Below are 21134 nucleotides of genomic sequence, written 5' to 3'. Positions count from 1 at the left end.
TCTTGGTCTCGTGTGGGGTGTGGTGGTAGGGGGTTAGTTAATTTTAATATTGTTTGACTGAAATTCTTTATTCTTGGTCTTGATAGGTATGACCTGGTTGAGGTGGGTGAGGGTGGAAGGGGGATGTAAAAAATATTTTAAGCTAATTTTAAATAATTCTTTGGAAGAAGGATCTTTTTTTATTCTTATATTTTTTCTTCCTTTGCTATACTCATTATTAACATATACAAATAGCTTGTGTGTAGTCCCACTCTTTTTTACTTCATATCTCTGTTACAAGATTTGTTGGTATCCTTGAGTAAAAAAATCGGCATAATTATATGAAGGATGGGCCTTCATATAATTCACGTAGGCTCACATTTGGGCAGGTCTATGACCAAATCTGCTATTAAAGATTAAAAAATTTATATTATAAAAAATAATATAATTAATAATAGTACTTACACTCTTATCAGGTCCTATAAGTGAGGCTAATTGGAAAGAGCTTGATATTTGTTTGGTAGATGATTTCTAAATATTTAAATATTATAACTAAATAAGATTTACTATATTATCGAGTTAGAAGTTTCTGTTTAGCATGAAACTATCGATAAATCATCACTATTGTTATTAAAATAATACTTAAATATTTTTTAAATTTAAAAAATAAAATAACTATTAAACTTACATCTTCCTCTATAGAATTTTTGTTTATAAATGGTTCAGATTCCAAAATATTATCAGTTGATAGAGAGAATTTGAAATTGACATCTAAGTTAATGATAAAATGATTAGATTTATAAAAATGATAATGGTACCTTTATTAAAAAGATTTGAAACACCATGCCTTATAGAAAATTTGGAAGGAGATGTCTATAATTTCTATAAAAAACAATATCATAATTCTTGTTTATATAATAAATATTTTCTACCTCGGGACTATTTGTGGATTCTTAGAGGTCATAGATATATGGATGAAGAAAAAACTTTGATTCCTACATTTAAATATTTTAAAGCAATTGTTTTTAAAATTTTAGCGTCATATAATAAAAATATTATTTTATATAAACAAGATATTTACAACGTGAAGAAATGAATTTCCATCTATTGTCGTTCGAGGTAGCTTTACGATATATTTAGCTCCAGCAGCTGCTAATTTCATCGTAACATTAAGGGAGGTTATATGATGTAATCATCTATTCTTATAGGAATTTTATTAGTAAATATTTTATTTTTCATATTATTAAAGTTGCTCTCTGATGAAGCGCTAGACGCTGTGATCAGGGTTGCCATGTCTCCCCTCATCAGCGGGAGACTCCCGCAATTTTTTAGTTTACACGCAGACATCTCTCTCCCGCAAAACTACCGCAATTGGAAATCTACCGCAATTTTTTAATTTCTCCCGCAATTTTTTTAAAAAGTATTTTAACGTTTTTAATAATAAATAATAATTTTGAGAGACAGTAATTGATTATTTTTATATTTTTAAAATAAATTTTAAATATTTCGAAAAACATGTCTAATTTGTAAACAGAATTTTTATTCTGTTTTATTTTTATCCAATAATAAATCAACATCATTTCATTCATATAAGTCAGTACAGGGAAGTATATTGTATATTAACATCGATTGCAATACAAAAATATTCTCCAAAGATAATAAATAATACAGATCGTATAAACCTATCATGTAGTTCAACATTCACAGAGCCATATCATCACAATGTTGGTAGAATCTTTTTCCTATGATATTTAATGACTCCAATATAAGTGCAAATCTTATTTGGTTTTCGTATCTGAATCCTAGAGGTCAATTCTAGACCATTTGAAAGATGGGCATCCATATGCAATTCTAACAGATGCATCTAATAAGGGAAATATTAAAACATTTCCTATGAACATTTCAATAAAATTGTTAAAAAATTTTTCCTCTGAGAAAAATCCAACGATATAGCTAACCATATTGTAAATATAGCTGATTCAGGGTTATCAATGAATTGCATGTCAGCTATCTGTGCTGATAATGCCTCTGTAAATTTTGGCAAAAACCAAATTGTATTTACCTAATTGTGGCAGCACAATAATGAATTAATACCATTTGGCTGTATATGCCATATACAACATGATTCTTGCAAGAAGGCAATGAATATACTATCGGTGGATATCGAAATAATTGTGATGAAATGTTTTTTTTAACTAATTTAGTTCATCAACTAAAAGAGTTGGTGGAGTGGTCTGACTTGGAATGGTGTGAGTTGTTGCGATATGTACCTATCAGGTGGTTATCATTAATACCTGCCATCGATAGAATTTTAAAATTTTACGAACCCCTTAAAAAAATATTTCTTAAATAAAAATTTTAAAAGCTGTCCTAAAATTTTGAAAATTTTTTTTGAAGATGAAATGGCAGAAGTTTATTTAGGATATGTTTCACATGTAAGAAATCTACTTCATGCAGTTAATATTCAGTTGTAATTAGAATATTCTTTATTAATAAAATCATACTACAACTCTGTTCATCTCTACAGTTAAAAATTGATAATAAATTTTATGGCACTATTGCTAAAAATATTATATTAAAATGTTCAATTAATACATTTTTAAATGAAGCAGATATTTTTATTAAGACAATTTTAGAATATTTACAATCAAAATTTGATTTTAATAACTCTATTTAAAATGGATAAATATTATGACCTTGGAACAGAAACCAACAATTGATGGTTTTTGTAATTTAATAAATATATTAAAAATATTGTAAAACATTTTGTTTGAGGAGATTGTAATTCTCTCTATTTTTTATGATTAGCCAGAATACTTAAAGTTAGATAGTCTAAAAGTAGAGGAGAAATGGGTTGAATTTTTTTGTAATAACAATAAATCATCATGCTTAGAAAAAATATTCAAGTATGTCTTCTCCTTACCTCATTCTAAATGTCTCATCCGAGCCATTTTTAGCCTCATGATGACTGCCTGGAAAAAGGAGAGAAATCGGATTGCTTTAACAACATTAGAGGCCGAGCTAATGGTTAAACAAATTTATAATATGTCATGCTAAGAATTTTATAAATATCTCAATAATGACGGTAAACGATTAGTTTCATTATTTAAATCTCAAATAAAATATAATAAACATTATAACTATTGATTTTAATATAAAGTATAAAGCCGGTAAATATAATGTTGTTCCTGATTGTCTCTCGAGATTACCACAAGAATGTCAGGATGAAACTATTGAAAATATCACTATAATAAATGAATATGGGGATTTACCTATTAATTTTAATCAAATTCGTGATGAAACTTTGAAAGATATGGAATTAAAACAAGTCATAAATGATATTAAAAACAACAGGCCTATAATGAATAATATTTATAAAAACATTGAATTGGAATTAAGTATAATTAAGGATTGTCTTTAGCAACAGAATCATAATTCCGTCTTCTATGAGAAAAAATATACTACAGTCATTACATGAAGGTCACTTGGGAGGAAAAATCAAATCCTTAGCCAAAGATTACATGTGGGGGCCTGGTATAAATAATGACATAGTAATGGAAGTGAAAAGTTGTGAGGATTGTAACATATATCATGATAATCCTATAAAGATACAAAAACCATGGGTTTCGGCAACCAAACCGTTTGAAAGGATACACATAGACTATGCGGGTCCGTTTTTCACAAAAAATTGGTTGATAATAGTTGATGCCTATAGCAAATTTCCAATTATTATTCCTGTTAAAAATATTACGACTGATGTTACTTTAAAAGAAATCTTTAAAACTATTTCGCTATATGGAATGCCTGAAACTATATGGCACTAACTTTACGAGTAACGATTTTGAAAAATTTTGCAACAATTTCGGTATTAAACATGTGCTCACATCTGCTTATCACCAGCAATCGCCAGGTAGAACGCATGGTGAGAACGTTCAAAACACATATGAAAAGGAATATTAAAATTGACCTAGATATCGCACTTGGCAAATTTTTATTTAATTACAGAAACACGCGTAATGATACTACAGGAGTTATACCATCTCAGAGAATGTTTAATCGAGATATTAGAATTAAATGGGACTTATTAAAACCGTTGGAGGAGAAGGAGAATAAAATAAACGTTACTTTACCACGTAATAGAACCTTTAACGTAGGAGATTTTGTTTGGTACAAAGTACAAGGTGATGATAAATGGTGCAAAGGTATGATCACACATAAGTGACATGATGTTCCAAATTAAGACAGAGAAAGGTATTTTGAGGAGACATTTAGATCAAATAAGAATTAGAAACTGTTTTAACACAATTATTAACTATGACTCTAAGGATTCTTTTAAGGAGGGAAGTGTGGGCAAAAATATAAAAATTACTGATAATAACGATATAACACCTATTTCTAGACCTGTGCGAATTAAACAAAAACCTGTTTATTTAAAAGACTACATAACTTAAAATATAAAATAAATATTAAATTGCATAAAGTAAATTAAATATTAAAACGCTTACACTAAAACGCAAAAAATTAAAACGCTGAAAATATTATATAACAATCTTATTGATTTATCATTCTTCATTTATTCTTATATCCAATTTGATGAATTATTATTTCTCATTATTCGTAACACTGATGATAATAACAATTTTGAAAAATGATAATAATAACAACTGAGTATGACAAGCAAGCTATATGACAAAGTCACGATTTATAAGGACAACTTACGATAAGGATATTAAGCTTGCGATTTAAACAAACCTACGTGCAAAATCGATTTAAACAAACCAACGATTGGGACAAGCCAACGATGTGATGACTCGTGAAACAACTTGATGAACAAACTAACTACGATAATATAATTAAAGTGTGAAGGCTTTTTAGAAGAAGGAGAATGTTATATATTCAAAATTGAATTATATTTTTAATCTAATTTTTGTAACCTTACCTATTATTACTTTTTGTTTTTCGTTTAGAAATTTATATTTTTAATCTAATTTTTATAACCTTACCTATTATTACTTTTTGTTTTTCGTTTTGATTATATGTATTCTAATTTATATTTTTGGATAATATATATATAGCGTGTGTACGAAGATAGTAATAATAAATAAAATATATTTTTACTTGCACTATTATCATGATTCTCTTCAGTAAAGATGAACACATCTGCAGCATAATTTCGTGAATCTTTGTTAAGATTCTTCTGATTGCAGCTGCACATTAACAGCATGTAGTAGATTTCCTACATGTGAAATCAATCCTAAATATACCTCTGCCATTCATTATTGAAAAAAATTTCAAAATGTTAGGACAGCTTTTATAATCTTTATTTAAGAAAATTTTTAAAGGTTTATAAAATTTTAAGATTCTATCGATGGCGGGTAATAGGAACATATCGCAACCAACATTGTGCTGACTCAATTCTGTAAATACACTCTGGTTTTTTCCAAATTCACTGAGGCATTATCAGATCAGAAAGCTGACATGCAATTTATTGACAATACCGAATCTGCTATATTTACCATTATATAGTTAACTACTTTTGATTTTTGACTATTTATGGGGAAAAAATTTAATAGTTTTCTTGAAACGTCCTTAATTTTGTTGAAATAGCGGAGAATCATGGGAAATATTATAATATTGCCTTTATTAGATGCATCTGTTAGAACTGCATATGTATGCCCATCTTTCAAATCGTCAAGAATTGACCTCCTGAATTTAGGTTCTAAAACATTGATGATATCCTTGCTCATTTTTGCTGCAAGTAAAGTTTTCATTTATCTTGGAGTCGTTAAATATTATGGGGAAAGATTCTAGGCACATTGTAATGATAAGTAGCTCTGTGATTTATACTACAAGATAAGTGATTACAATTGCCACAACTAGTTGCATATGTATTATTTCTTATTTTTGGAGAATATTTTTGTTTTGCAATGGATGTAGATACACTCTCCTGCAGTGATTATAATAATGTGATTGAACAATAATAAATAAAATAATTATCATTGAAATGAGTACAATATTACCTTATTATGTAATTAAAAGTGATACGTGATAATTAAGCGCCTATCCCTATAATGTTATACACACACAAGGTAGATTTCTAATTGAGGATGTTTTGCGGGACATTCGCATAAAATATATTTTTTACATTGTAAAATTAAAATCGTTTGTTTTTTATAAAATTTTATCTTGTTTTCATTCTTTTATATTTAAAAAGGATCGTTGGTTTTTTTATAAATTAATATATTTTACTAAACAAGATGTTATTTTATTTTGAAAAATAGTTATTGATATTGTATTTATATAAACTAATTATAAAAAATAATAGGCGGATAATTAAGTCAATTCAAAATCCCGGCCGATGGCCAGCAGGCCCGCAAAAAATTTTCTTTTATCAATTTTTATATTTCTACCGCAATTTTCATATTGCTCCAGCAAAATACCAAATTTCTCCCGCAATTTGAAAATTTTGACCTGGCAACCCTGGCTGTGATACTTGCATTTGGATAATATTTGACTATTACCGCTGTCCATAACGGTAAAAGTTTTATAAGGTGTAAAATGGGAGTAATTATATCAGGAAGATATTGAAGATTGTCATGATCTCCATGATCTCCTAACATAATTTTGGCTTCTTTTAGAATATCAGAGCCCCATTTCGCGAATATATTACCACCTGAATGAGAATCGATGAAACAATCAATATCATATAAAGGCTCCACATTGTTATCATTCTCTTTTTCTGATTCATTTTCTCAAAAGTCTATATTAAGACTTCCAAACGCAAATTTTTCTTTAAGCCAACTTTTTGCTATTTCACAATTAATTCTTGATTTATATTACTCCTTTCGTTTCGCTTAAAGCTTTAATGAATATTGACTACAGTTTTTTGAATATTTTGAATATCCTCTGCCAATATCATTTGGCCTTATATAAAATACACGTATGATTTTCCTATCAGACATTTCCATTTACTAATTTTAGTGTGGGCCACTTCACACCGGATATAACAACGTGCTTTTTTTATCAAACCAGAGTTGAAAATTAATTAATGGTAGGCCATTATATAATTATTTAAAGATGAATGTTCTGTAAATAAAGCATATAATCTATAATAAGGCAAGCGATATGTCGGTCATTATTTCATTGCTGTGGCTCCATCTCGTAGTATCCAAAATTTTAGCCAAATGACTTTACTTTCCGTATCATGCCTTTCGGAAAGCTTGCACACCGAGTATTGATATTTTATTTGTGGATCTCTGACAGCAATATCATATAAGAATATAGGACCCGATTTTTTCCCAAACGGTTTATCAATATTGCTTACTACCGCAAGTGGCATCAATAGATATTTTTTGTTATATATTCAAATTTGTACTGTTATTACAATTCAATTTATTCAAATTATATTTTTATTTTAGTTGTAATTTTATTTTATATCTTAACCTTTTTAATATTATATTCTAATTTTAATTTGTAAAAATGTTATATATACCTTATGAAAAAGAAAGAAAATAGATAATAAAATATATATTTTATACTCTCCTTAAAATCGTTTTTCTCTTTATTTTTGAATATGTTTTGATATAATATGTCTTATAAATTTGCATTTGTTCCCTACTCCAATAATGGACATAGTAAACCTATATCTCGAATACAGTTGATATATGGTATCTTTTTTTTGCTAATGCTAAAGCGAAAATAGGATTTTCGTCATAGCGAGCTGCCAAAACCGTCATAGATTTTGATTTCCTAGTAACCTTGGTTGAAGGTAGATGAGCAAGTTCTTTATCAACGAATTTCATAAATTTAATGGCTAGTTCAGTACGAAAGACGCTGCAAGGTGTGTTGGTTTTAGTAATTTTATTTGCAAAATTGACCCGTATCTCGCTGGCTAACCTCCTTTTTTTTATATTCTGCCTCAAGATCTTCTCTAAAATGGCCATTATAAACGCATTCCACAATAGCTCTCTGTTCAAACTCAGGACGTAAAAGAAAACAAGCTTTTAAAATTAATATACAATAGGAACATTCTCCTTCCATCACTACATAATATGGTCCAACATTAGACATTGCCCTAATATACTGGATTGAACAAGGTAGTATGGTATTATTGTTATAAATTTTATTAATAGGTTTTATTTTTTTCCATTCATCAAAAGATAAGATAAAAATTAATTTTTTAGTAGAATTTCATATCTTTATTACTGCTTGGACTATTGTGGTCTATTTCATGATCAGAAAGGCTAATATCAAGCAGAGGATATTTAGAATACATTTCATAGTATGCTGGGTCAATTTAGGATCTAATATTATATGAGCATATAGAGATATTTTGGAGTCTTGGAATATGATAAACATGCGCTTAATTGACACCTTATATTTCCATTTTCTTGGTAATAATCATTTAGATATTGTTTCAAGAAAAGTAATTCCGAGATGATATTTTTCTTACAGAGTTTCCCATCCAAAAAAGGAAAAGTCCCAATCAAAAATGGAAAAGGTCAGTCAAAAAAGGAAAAGGGTCAAACAAAAAGGCCCGAAAAAGGGAAAAGTGTCAATCGAAAAAGTAAAAGTCTCAAAGACTTAGGAAAAAGTCTGATCAAAAAAGGAAAAGTGTCAAAAAAAAGAAAAAGGTCCCCCAAAAGGAAAGGAAAAGTGTCAATCAAAAAAGGAAAATTTTCATTTTCATAAAAGGAAAATCGTTATCTTTTAAAACAAATTATAAATTTTTATCTTTCTTACTATATCTTTTCTCAATTTATTTTTCTTCTCATTTTTGATAATCTTAGGTCTTTTTAAAATAATTTATAAATTTTTCCTTAATTTTCCTCACCTCTCTGCTCCATATTTTAACAATTCTTTACTTTTATTTTGACTTTTCATGATTTTTTCTCCTTATATTGTAATCTTTTATATACATTTCTAACCTTTTCAATCTCTTTAACTCATTTTTATTCTTTATTATTTTGAACAATTTTTCTCTCTCTATCTCAAAAATGGAATAAAATATAGTTTGCCAAAAGGAGGTTCACGTGCACGCAAGAAATTAAATCAAGAACAGGAAGAATATATATTAAATTGTATAAATTTGGATTGTAATTTATCCTTAAAAAGGTTATGTGAAATGATTAAAGAAAGATATGATTTGGAAATATCAAAAAATACGGTATCAAGGTTACTCTCAGATTTAGGTATAGTTTTAAAAGAGTATCACTATGTTCAGTTAGAGAATACCGAATCAAATATCGAGATTTGCAAAGAACACGCGAATTGGTTTGTAGAAGTAGCCTATATGAAAGAAAAATTTATATTTATCGATGAAAGCGAGTTTTCAATATAAATAAGGCAGTTATATGGATATTCACAAATAAATAAAAAAGGTTATTAAAAATGTTCAAGGAATAAAGACAATGAATTATACTATCATCGCTGCTCTCGCAATTGCAAGAATATTCAGATTCGAAGTTCTTGATGGCCCTGCAACGTTATATACTATAGTAACTTTGTAAATGAAATATTAGATCATTTTGAAGAAGGTAACATGATGAACTTTTTTCTTTCTTTTTTCATCATAATTATATAATTAGGGAATCGATAGAAAGAAGAGGGCATACATTGAAATATTTACCACCTTACAGTCTTTATCTTAATCCCATTGAAGATGTGTTTTTTCAAAGGAAGGATTTTGTCAGAAATCAAAATCCCAATAACGAGGAGGAATTAATTCGTTTTATAGAGCATAGAGAGAGAGGAATATCTGAGGAGGATCAAAGAATTATTTTAGAAATAGAGCTATATTCCAAAATGTAGAAAAGGGGAAATTATTAATTATTAATATAAATTTTTGTTTCTTTCTATATTACATATATATCGTAATTATAATTAAATAATTTGATATTAAAAAATTCTAATATAAAAAAATTGTCTGCCAAAAATTTAGTGAAATTAAATATAATTCCTAAAAAAAATTATCAAAAATGAGAAGAAAAAAATTGAGAAAAATCAAAAAAATAAAGATAAAATGACATAAAGAGATTGAAAAGATTATAAATATGTGAAAGATTACAATATAAGGAGAAAAAATCATAAAAAGTCAAAATATTATTATGTATGATGAAAAAAAGTAAAGAATTGTTAAAAAAAATGGAGCAGAGAGGTGAAGAAAAATAACCGAAAATTTATAAATGATTTTTAAAGAGACAAAAGAATTATCAAAAATGAGAAGAAAAATAAATTGAGAAAAGATATACTAAGAAAAATAAAGTAAAGAAATCTCAAAAAGTTAGAAATAAAATAAGAATGAATAATAAAAATAAATAAAAATTTTAAAAAAATTGATAAGAAAAAAAAAGTTTAAAAAATAACGATATTCCTTTTTTGAATGGGAATTTTGATTTACACTTTTCCTTTCTTGATTGAACCTTTTCCTTTTTTGATTAGACCTTTTCCTATTTTGTTTGATACTTTTAATTTTTTTATCGGACTTTTTCCTAAGTCTTTGGGACTTTTCCTTTTTTGATTGACACTTTTCCAATTTTGATCGGACCTATTCCTTTTATGATTGAATCCTTTGATTGACCCTTTTCCTTTTTTGATTGGGACTTTTCCTTTTTTGAATGGGAAACCCTGTAATAAGTGCCATGACTTAAAAAAATAACATTTTTTTAAAGTTTTATAAAAACTATAATACTTTATAGCACCTTCTATAAAATTTGGATTTTCACATTTTATTTGCAGTACCTACCAGGCAAGTATGTCTATGAAAATAAATAATATATTTCATCCCATCTTGTCAATACCGATAACTATTTCCGCTAAGGCACTATTGTGGATGTACATTCGCGAATTAAACTAAATCTAATAGATTATCTAAATCAATCGCTTGAATTAATTAGATTATAATAACATTTAAACTAAGGAGTACCAATATTTTATATCGGATCAGATCAGGCCGATATTTCACATTTTTTAAAATATCGGTTATCGACATTCCGATCCGATAAAAAATTTATCTCAAATTTCATAATATATTTGTTTATTACTTATTATGTAAATGGATTTATGTTAATATATAAATAAGATATTTATATTTTATATAATTTTATATTCATCAAATTTCGGAATAATTAAAAATTATTTATTTTTAAAACCATTTAAGAACCAGATTAAACCGGTTAAAAATATTTATAACAGTTAAAATTAAAACGGTTCGTCCATGTATGAGGCCTGAATTAAACAACGTCACCATAACCATATAAAAATTAATTGTATCAATTGTGTACTGTGTGGACTGTAATAGTAGTCTAACATTTTAATTGGGTTGGAATGATATGGTATGTTCTTTTACAGCAAAGGATTAAATTATATATCTTAATAATTGTAAAGGAAATTTAGGTCTATGCTAATTGGACTCAGGTAATAAGGAATTAATTAAAATAAGAACAAGCTAATCATAGTAATATTTTTATAAATAAATCTTAGTTGTAAAGATAAAACCCGGTATTAAAAATAAATTATTTAATGAATATGATATTTAATTAATAAAAATTATGTATAAAAAAGCATTTATGCTTAATATATCAATGCCAAGAAAAAAAAAGTTACAGGGATGACCAGGTGGGAATCAAATTAATTTTGCACACATACTTTATTTTTGTTAAGCTACTAAAAAGATTCAAGCAAAAATATCGAAAGAATTTTTAAGTTTAAAATAACTAGGTTCTACATAGTCCCACCTGTGCAATGAAGGGTTATAAAAAAGTTGAAAGGCAAGTCGGTATGATATTTTAAATAGCTTGATAATTTTTAAGTTTTCTAACTTACTCTCAGATATAATTATTAATTTATACTTCACACTCTAACACTTAAATAAATTTTTTTACAATAATGACACTTGAAGGTTTTTGACAGTTTATTTTTATTAATTTTGTATTACACTACGGAAAAAATAAATCTTGATACATTAAAATCAAGAATTTGTTTTTATAAAAAAAAATAGAATATTAAGAATTTGTTTTTTGCATCTAAAAAATAGAATCAATCAAAATCGAAAAATGATCAAAACCAATAATGATAAATCACCAAAAAAATAAGTTTCCAAAAACATAATAATCCTTATTTATTATTTATGATTAAGCTTATTATTATTGATTGATGTTTAAATAAAAAAATATTATAACTTTTTACATTAAACGAAAACTATTAATAAGTTGAACAAAAAACTAGGACAGTTACAATTTTTGAATTTCAATCTAATATTTTGAAAATAAATATTCAGGGGACTCTTCACATTTTTGAGGTGCCCCTATGCTACAGCTATAGATATATAAATTAGGCATATAATTGCAGAGGTACCATTTGTACACATGGTTGCCAGATCAAAATTTTCAAATTGCGGGAGAAATATGAAAATTGCGGTAGAAGTATAAAAATTGCTAAAAAAAATTTTTGTGCCGGTGTAACGTGTGAAAGTGATCTGTGAGATTTCGAAATCTCACGCAATCACTTTCACACGGATGGGTTGTGAGATTTTGACAACGTTTTTGAAGCGATAAATCTAAAGCAAAAATTTTCATGACATGAATTTAAATGATAATATAATATAGAGACAATAATAGTATAAAACCTAACTGTTAAATTATAATCTATGTATTAGAATAATATTTTAATAATGCTTTGCAAGATATATATCGTTTCATTTTAAGAACTCATCTTTATTTTTTTAAGATCATTAAGTCGAATAATGAGAGCTGTAAAATCAAGGAACATCATTAAAGTTAAGGATATAAAATATAATATAGAGACAATAATGGTATCACACCTAACTATTTAATTATAATCTATGTTTTAAAATAATATTTTAGTAATATGTTGATTGATCATATATTTAAATAAATTTAAATAATTAATCTTAAATTTAAATAGTTAATCTTATATTATTAATTGATATGTTTGAAATAATTTAACTATTTCAATTACCATAGTCGACTTTGGTTATTTTTAATTTACTTATTATTCACTAAACGTGATTGTAAACATTTGTTATATTATATATTTTTCAATTAACTTTTATATATGTATATTGATATATTTTTAGTTCTTTTAGACATAGAATAATAATAAAATATTTTAAAAAATAATTAATTTGAATAGCTTACTTCAGCTTTGTAAAATATATATTGTTTCATTTCAAGAGCTCATCTTTATTTTAACATCATTAAAGTTAACAATATAATAAAATTTCTCTTTTTGATATATATAAATTTAATTAAAAAGTAGATTATATATAACAAATAAAATTAAGCAGTACAAGGTGTGGTGGGTAGTCTAGTTAGTAAGACTTACATTACCTATCCTCAAACTGCGGGTTCAAATCCTGTAGCTTACATTTTTTATTTAAATTGTTTTTTTTATCTATCTTGTCTAAATAGTCGCTGCCTCTCTATAGTTTTAAATTTATATTTTTAGTCTGCATATCATACCAAATAGTGTGTGATAAGATATGCAGATTAGAGGTCTGTAATGGGCGGGTTTTTAGCCAAAAGATTTATTTAACCTGCCCTCGCTCTCACTTATAATTTTTTTTATATATATTTTGTTTTAAAATTATTTTATGGCTGGTTTGCCTCTTTATTTATTTTAATGTATTTTTAATTAAAAATATAATATGGAATATTATGAAAAACTATTTACTGTTCAGCTCATTTCGCCTGAAAAATATCAAATTCTCCCAAATTTTTTAACCCTCTCGCCCAATGTTGAAAATATTTTTTTTCAAGTACGGGCGAAAAAACCACCCAATCCAGACCTCTAGTTCAGATTATTGATAGGAGGCTCCAATCAATATCATAATTAAAGTTTAGCAATATTTAGGTAGGGAAGAGATCCTTACTAACATGCTAATTTACACAACATGAAATTTATAAAATAACCAAATACTCCGATCCCATGATATTTCTTATACAAAGTACATCTTCTCGATAGACATTAATTTAGACAAAGCTCATATATGACTGAAAATTTACTAGAGGCAAACCGCCTTTTCTACCCAACCCTATAAAAATCACTGCAAAGAAACAGTAAGATAAATTCTTAGCCTAAATGGCTTAATCGTAATGCTTATTTTGTTTACCTAATATAATGTTTTAAAGATAATCCATCTCTATATTATTTTGTACTGAATTGGGTCACAAATATTAGATAAAACTTTATTTGGTATAAGAAAATAGACGAAGAACTTTATTGATATAAATATTTATACATTTTAAATTTAATAAAAACATCATGGAAAAATATAATTATTATCATATATTGCATATCAGAATGTAATTGAATATTATTTATAAACTACAACTTTCATAAAAAATATATATATAAGGCGATAAATTATAATATGAATGAAATATATTTATATATTTTTATATAAAAAATTTTTTTTAATAAAAAAAACAAATAATGATTAGATGGAAGATAAATCGCAATCTAAAACATTTTCAAAATGACTCCCCCCATTTTTTATATAAATAAAATTATTATTAAATATTTTAATATTGTCGCGAATATAAAATGGGTCATATCGGGCCCATACAAAATTATCATTATATTTTATATAAGTAAAAATAGCCGTATTTAACATTGTGGCCATCGCCCTGACTTCTGTGTCAGAAGCCCATATCTGCTGTGTCATTACATTATTTAAGACATAAGTTTTTATGTCTACTTTTTTGTTCGTGTCGTAAAGATGATTTTCAATTACCTTTCCCATCTCGGATGTTAGCATAAATTGTGCCAACCATTGCCTGAGAATAACATGGGAATTTTGAGCTCCAGTAAGCTCTACACTAATCGCCCTAAATTATATAAAGTAGAATAAAATGAAATTTTATATTAATATGTTTTACCTATAAAAACAATTCCCATCACCTTCAATTTGCACCAGGATGGTGGGTTCACCAAGTTGTTTCCCATAGTCTACATCCCGACAACGTTTGGGAGGCTTTAGACCATATATTTTAGCATGATATTTTTTCCATACCTTTGTTGTAGGAAAAAAATATCTAGGGATATTTTCTAATTTATTTATTATCAAAATATCTTCATCCAATTCTGTATACGTAATAAATTAAAAAATAAATCAAATTATGCTAACATTCGAGATGGGAAAGGTAATTGAAAATTATCTTTACGACACGAACAAAAAAATAGACATAAAAACTTATGTCTTAAATAATGTAATGACACAGCAGATATGGGCTTCTGATACAGAAGTCAGGGCGATGGCCACAATGTTAAATACGGCTATTTTTACTTATATAAAATATAATGATAATTTTGTATGGGCCCGATATGACCCATTTTTATATTCGCGACAATATTAAAATATTTAATAATAATTTTATTTATATAAAAAATGGGGGGATAAAAACATTAAAAATAATTATAAGGCTATTATTCAAAAAATAATTATAAGATTATCATTCAAAAGATAATTCAAATATATATCCTAAATACAATACCTCTAGGAGAGTTTAGATCAACAAACTCCGTAGCAAGTGGAATAATTTTATCATAAAGGCCATTTTGGGAACTACTATCTAAAGGCAATGCATTAATTATAATAAAAACATTAAAAATAATAATAAGGCTATTATTCAAAAAATAATTATAAAATTATCATTCAAAAGATAATTCAAATATATATCCTAAATACAATACCTCTGGAAGAGTTTGGATCAACAAACTCCGTAGCAAGTGGAATAATTTCATCATAAAGGCCATTTTGGGAACTACTATCTAAAGGCAATGCATTAATTATAATAAAAACATTAAAAATAATTATAAAGTTATTAAATATTAATTTTTGTATCTAAAAATATTTTTTTTACTTCATAAAAAATGTAATTTTTTAAAAATCATTACCATTTTCATCTGGATATTCATTGTTTCTTACAATAAATTCTTTTAAATTGGATAAATTATATTTTGTTTTTAATATGAGATTATTCGTGGTTATTAATTCATATACACCTTGATATACAGTAATAATTAATATAATATAAAATTATTACCCTTATCAAATATTTTATTGATCAAATAAGGGCCTATCCAGGGGTTCAACATTTTCCCCCCTTTCCTATCTAACCATTTATGGTTCCAAGCAAGAACCTTTTGTCCCAAAATAAAAGATTTAGAACCATTTGATCTTTTTTCGTAATCCTTTTTTTGTTTAAGCTGGGCTATACCAATATTTTGTATAGCCAGTTCCGTTATTTTTTTAAGATGAGCCATTTTAATTTCTAACTCTTCTTTTAAACAATGATCAATTGTTATTTTTGCCATAACCTCTGCTAAGGCTAATACATCCTCAATTTTGTTTTGTAACTAAATATTAATTAAAAATATAACATTAAAAATTATTTCTACTGTAAGAGGGCGTCGTAGTTTCTGACCATACATCAGTTCATAGGGCGAAAATCCCGTAGAAGAGTGTATGCAAGAATTGTAGGTGCCACACACCCCTACCAAAGCATCTGGCCAGTCAGTTGGGATATCCAAAACCGATTTTGCTATTCGGTTCTGGATTGTTCTGTTAACTCGCTCAACCAAACCATTTGCTTGTGGGTGGTAGGCTGAGGTTACTCTCTGGACAATCCCACAATATTTATGGAATTCTGTAACATTGTTACAGAATTCCCTGCTTGGTATTTTTATTTTATTACTTCATAGCATTGATGGGTGTTGACAATGATGTATAAGGCTTTTACAACAGATTTAGCTGTTTTATCCTTAATAGGAATAGCCATTAAATATTTTAAAAAATAGCATATGGCACATAAAATATATTTGTATTTTTCCTTAAATTCTGGCATCTGGATTAAATCGATGCCAATTTGATACCAAGACTTTGGCACAACTTTAATATTGTGCAAAACATTTGAGGTTTTATCAAAACGACTGCTTGATTTTTGACAAACCTCACAGGATTTGATAAACTCTCTAACACTTTTATTGCTCCCCAACCAATAAAAGCTTAAAAAAAATAATTAAAAGAATATTGCAATTTATTAGTTTTATTAATCCCCAGATGCCCTCCCATAGCAATACCTGCAACTGTAGATACACCCCCCTCATGTATTGTTTTAATTATTTTTTTTTGTTCATCTCCTGTCAGCAGTGTTGTTAAACGGCTCGTTTTGAGCCGATTTTTAAAAACGGCTAATTCAATATCCAGGAAAATATTTTCTAAGCCTCGAGATTTCGCTAATAGATGTCCAAACCTTTGTTCCTTCTATGAACAAAATCTTCAGGCTTGCGTAATACTATTCTGGACGAAATATTGAGTTAGCCGTTTTTAAAAATCGGCTCAAAACAAGCCGTTTAACAACACTACCTGTCAGTATAACTTTTCTTTCTTCTAAAATATCATTAAATTATATATATAATAATATTTGTGATGCAGAAAAAATATATATAATCAATGGCTAGAATAATAAACTGCACTTAATTTTGTCATACAATTTTAGTTGTATATATTATAATACCTAACTTTAATAAATTAATTATGCAATCATTTATAAGCCCAATATACATTATAATAAATAAATCTAACATTTACTTTTCATCTTTATGTGATAATCTAAATTAAATTTTAGTTGTAAAATAGCATTTAAAAATGCCTATATGTAAAATTTTATCAAATGTTCTTACATATATATATATACACTTACATTTGCAGCTATAATTAATTTTAGATGAAAAAAAGATAATAATTAATGGCCTGAGCATTTTTCAATGTTAAAAAATAATATATTACATTAAACTTATAATGGCTAATTTTAATAAATTAATCATGACATATCTAAAATTTACTTTCCCCATAGAATAATTGATTTTCTATAATCTTGAAGGCGGTGTTAGAACATTTTAGGAAGTCATATATATCATTATAATTTGAGCTAAAATATTTCTGAAATAAAAAATATATTGTTAAAATTTACTTCATAATGAAAAAGAATTTCAAATTAAATTGTATTATATAGAAATATTTCTAATTTGACAGCCTCAATCAAATCTGACGTTTTAAAAGTATATTTAAATCAATAATGCGAGATTTTAAAAATATCTATGAGATTTTGAAATATTGAATAGCCGTGAGATTTTGATGATTTAAATGGCCCCCAATGTATTTGAAGCGATAAAAATCAAAATCTCATGAAATCACTTTCACACGGTTTCAGCCGTGAGATTTTGATGGTGTGAGAATTCGAAATCTCACGGTAATCACTTTCACACGTTACACCGGCCTTCGGAAGGGATTTTGAATTGACTTAATTATCCGCCTATTATTTTTTATAATTAGTTTATATAAATATACAAAGTCGGTAACTATTTTTCAAAATAAAATAACATCTTGATTTATTCAAATATATTAATTTATAAAAAAACCAACGATCTTTTTTAAATATAAAAGAATGTAAACAAGATAAAATTTTATAAAAAAAACGATTTTAATTTTACAATAAAAAATATGCGAATGTCCCGCAAAACGACCGCAATTAGAAATCTACCGTGTGTGTGTGTGTGTGTGTGTGTGTGTGTGTGTGTAAGATTATAGGGATAGGTGCTTAATTATCACATATCACGTTTAAATACATAATATGGTACTCCAAAAATAAGAAATAATACAGATGAAACTACAGTTACGACAATTGTAATAACTTATCTTGTAGCACAACATTCACAGAGGTACTTATCATCACAATGTTGGTAGGATCTTTTTCTTATAATATTTAACGACTTAATATAAATGAAAACTATACTTGTAGAACAAAAATGAGCAGGTCCATCATTAATGTTTTAGGACCTAAATCCAGGAGGTCAATTCTTGACGATTTGAAAGATGGGCATACATATGGAATTCTAACAGATGAATCTAATAAGGGAAATATTAAATTATTTCCCTTGATCCTCCTCTATTTCAACAAAATAGGTCGTTTCAATAAAACTATTAAATTTTTTCCCCTCAAATAGTGAAAAATCCAAAGACATAGCTAACCAAATTGCATGTCAGTTTTCTGATCTGATAATGCCTCAGCTCAGTGAATTTGGTAAAAACAGAGTGTATTTACGGAATTGAGTCAGCACAATGTTGGTTGCGATATGTTCCTAATACCCGCCATCGATAGAATTTTAAAATTTTATAAACATTTAAAAAAATATTTCTTAAATAAAAATTATAAAAGCTGTCCTAACATTTTGAAAATTTTTTTTAATAATGAATGGCAGAGGTATATCTTGATTTCACATGTAGGAAATCTAATAAGCTGTTAATGTGTAGTTGCAATCAGAAGAATATTAACAAAGATTCACAAAATTATGCTGCAGATGTGTTCATCTTTACAGTTAAAAATTGACAATAGATTTTATGGCGCCATTGCTAAAACTTAATTAAATTTTATTTGAGATTTAAATAATATAACTAAATGTTTGCCGTCGTTATTGAGATATTTATAAAATTCCTGGCATGATATATTATATATTTATTTAACCATTAGTTCGGCCTCTAATGTTGTTAAAGCAATCCGATTTCTCTCCTTTTTCCAGGCAGTTCTCATCAGGCTAAAAATGCGCTCGGATGAGGCATTAGAATGAGGTAAGGAGAAGACATACTCGCATATTTTTTCCAAGTATGGGGATTTATCAATATTACAAAAAAATTCTACCCATTTCTCCTCTGTTTTTTGACCATCTAACTTTAAGTATTTTGACGAATCATAAAAAATAGAGAGAATTATAATCTCCTCAAACAAGACATCAATGTATTTCGGTATTTTTAATAAATTTATTAAATTACAAATGTTCCAAGGTCATAATATTTATACATTTGTAAATAGAGTTAATGAAATCAAATTTTGATTGTAAATAATCTAAAATTGTCTTAATAGAAATATCTGCTTCATTTAAAAATGTATTAATTAGATATTATTTGAACATTTTAATATAATATTTTTAGCAATAGCGTCATGAAATTTATTATCAATTTTTAACTGTAGAGATGAACAGAGCTGTAGCATGATTTTGTGAATCTTTTTTACTAAAGAATATCCTGATTGCAACTGAATATTAACTGCATGAAGTAGATTTCCTACATCTGAAACTTATCCTAAATAAGCTTCTGCCATTTCATCTTCAAAAAAATTTTTCAAAATTTCAGGACAGCTTTTAAATTTTTTATTTAAGAAATATTTTTTTAAGGGGTTCGTAAAATTTTAAATTTCTATCGATGGCAGGTATTAATGATAACCACCTGATAGGTATATATCGCAACAACTCGCACCATTCCAAGTCAGACCACTTCACCAACTCTTTTAATTCATTAACTCTTTTAGTTGATGAATTAAATTCGTTAAAACATTTCATCACAATGATTTCGACATCCACAGATAGTACATTTATTGCCTTTTTGCAAGAATTATGTAGTATATGACATATACAGCCAATTGGTATTAATTCATTATTGTTGTTAATTCAGTAACTTTGGTTTTGGCCAAAGAGGCATTATCAGTGCAGAAAGCTGACATGCAAATCATTGATAACCCGGAATCAGCTATATTTACCATTATGTGGCTAGATACATCGTTTGATTTTTCACTATCCGAGCAAAAGATTTTAACAGTTTTATTGAAATGTTCTTATTCTTGCTGAAATAGCGAAGGATCGAGGGAAATTTAATATTTCCCATATTAGATGCATCTGTTAGAATTGCATATGGATGCCCATCTTATCGTCTAGAATTGGCCTCTAGGATTCAGGTACTAAAACACTTGTGATAGCCATGCTCATTGTTCTGCCACAAGTAAGGTTTGCACTTATATTGGAGTCGTTAAATATCATTAGAAAAAGATCCAACCCACATTGTGATGATATAGCTCTGTGAATGTTGAACTAAATGATAGATGTATATGTTTTCCGCAAATGTAGTTGCATCCGTATTATTTATTTTTGAGAATATTTTTGTATTGCAATCGATGTTAATATACTTCCCTGCTGACTTATATGAATGAAATGATGTTGATTTATTATTGGATAAAAATAAATCAGGATAGAAAGAAATTTACAAACTAGACATGTTTTTCGAATAAATATTTAAAATTTAT

At 27.2% G+C, this 21134-nt stretch overlaps 1 protein-coding gene and 1 long non-coding RNA gene across 2 annotated transcripts; both read right to left on the bottom strand.

Moving 5' to 3' along the window:
* Nucleotides 1-15468: 15468 nt before the first annotated feature.
* LOC135927329 (uncharacterized) lies at nt 15469-16648 on the bottom strand. Its single transcript, XM_065463294.1, has 5 exons — nt 16402-16648; nt 16047-16359; nt 15898-16005; nt 15694-15771; nt 15469-15572 (listed from the first exon to the last, which is right to left on the bottom strand). The coding sequence occupies exons 1-5, from the start codon at nt 16432-16434 to the stop codon at nt 15469-15471; spliced, it is 636 nt and encodes a 211-aa protein (XP_065319366.1). The 5' UTR covers nt 16435-16648.
* Nucleotides 16649-17044: 396 nt separating this feature from the next.
* Nucleotides 17045-17889, bottom strand: LOC135922835 (uncharacterized). Its single transcript, XR_010571047.1, has 3 exons — nt 17848-17889; nt 17369-17392; nt 17045-17142 (listed from the first exon to the last, which is right to left on the bottom strand). It is a non-coding gene; the product is annotated as an uncharacterized LOC135922835 (long non-coding RNA).
* Nucleotides 17890-21134: the final 3245 nt, after the last annotated feature.

Source organism: Gordionus sp. m RMFG-2023, chromosome 1, assembly GCF_954871325.1.
Source record: "Gordionus sp. m RMFG-2023 chromosome 1, tfGorSpeb1-WG-v2, whole genome shotgun sequence".
In the NCBI taxonomy this organism is placed as follows: Eukaryota; Metazoa; Nematomorpha; class Gordioida; order Chordodea; family Parachordodidae; genus Gordionus; species Gordionus sp. m RMFG-2023.
This window is presented reverse-complemented; position numbering and strand designations above follow the sequence as displayed.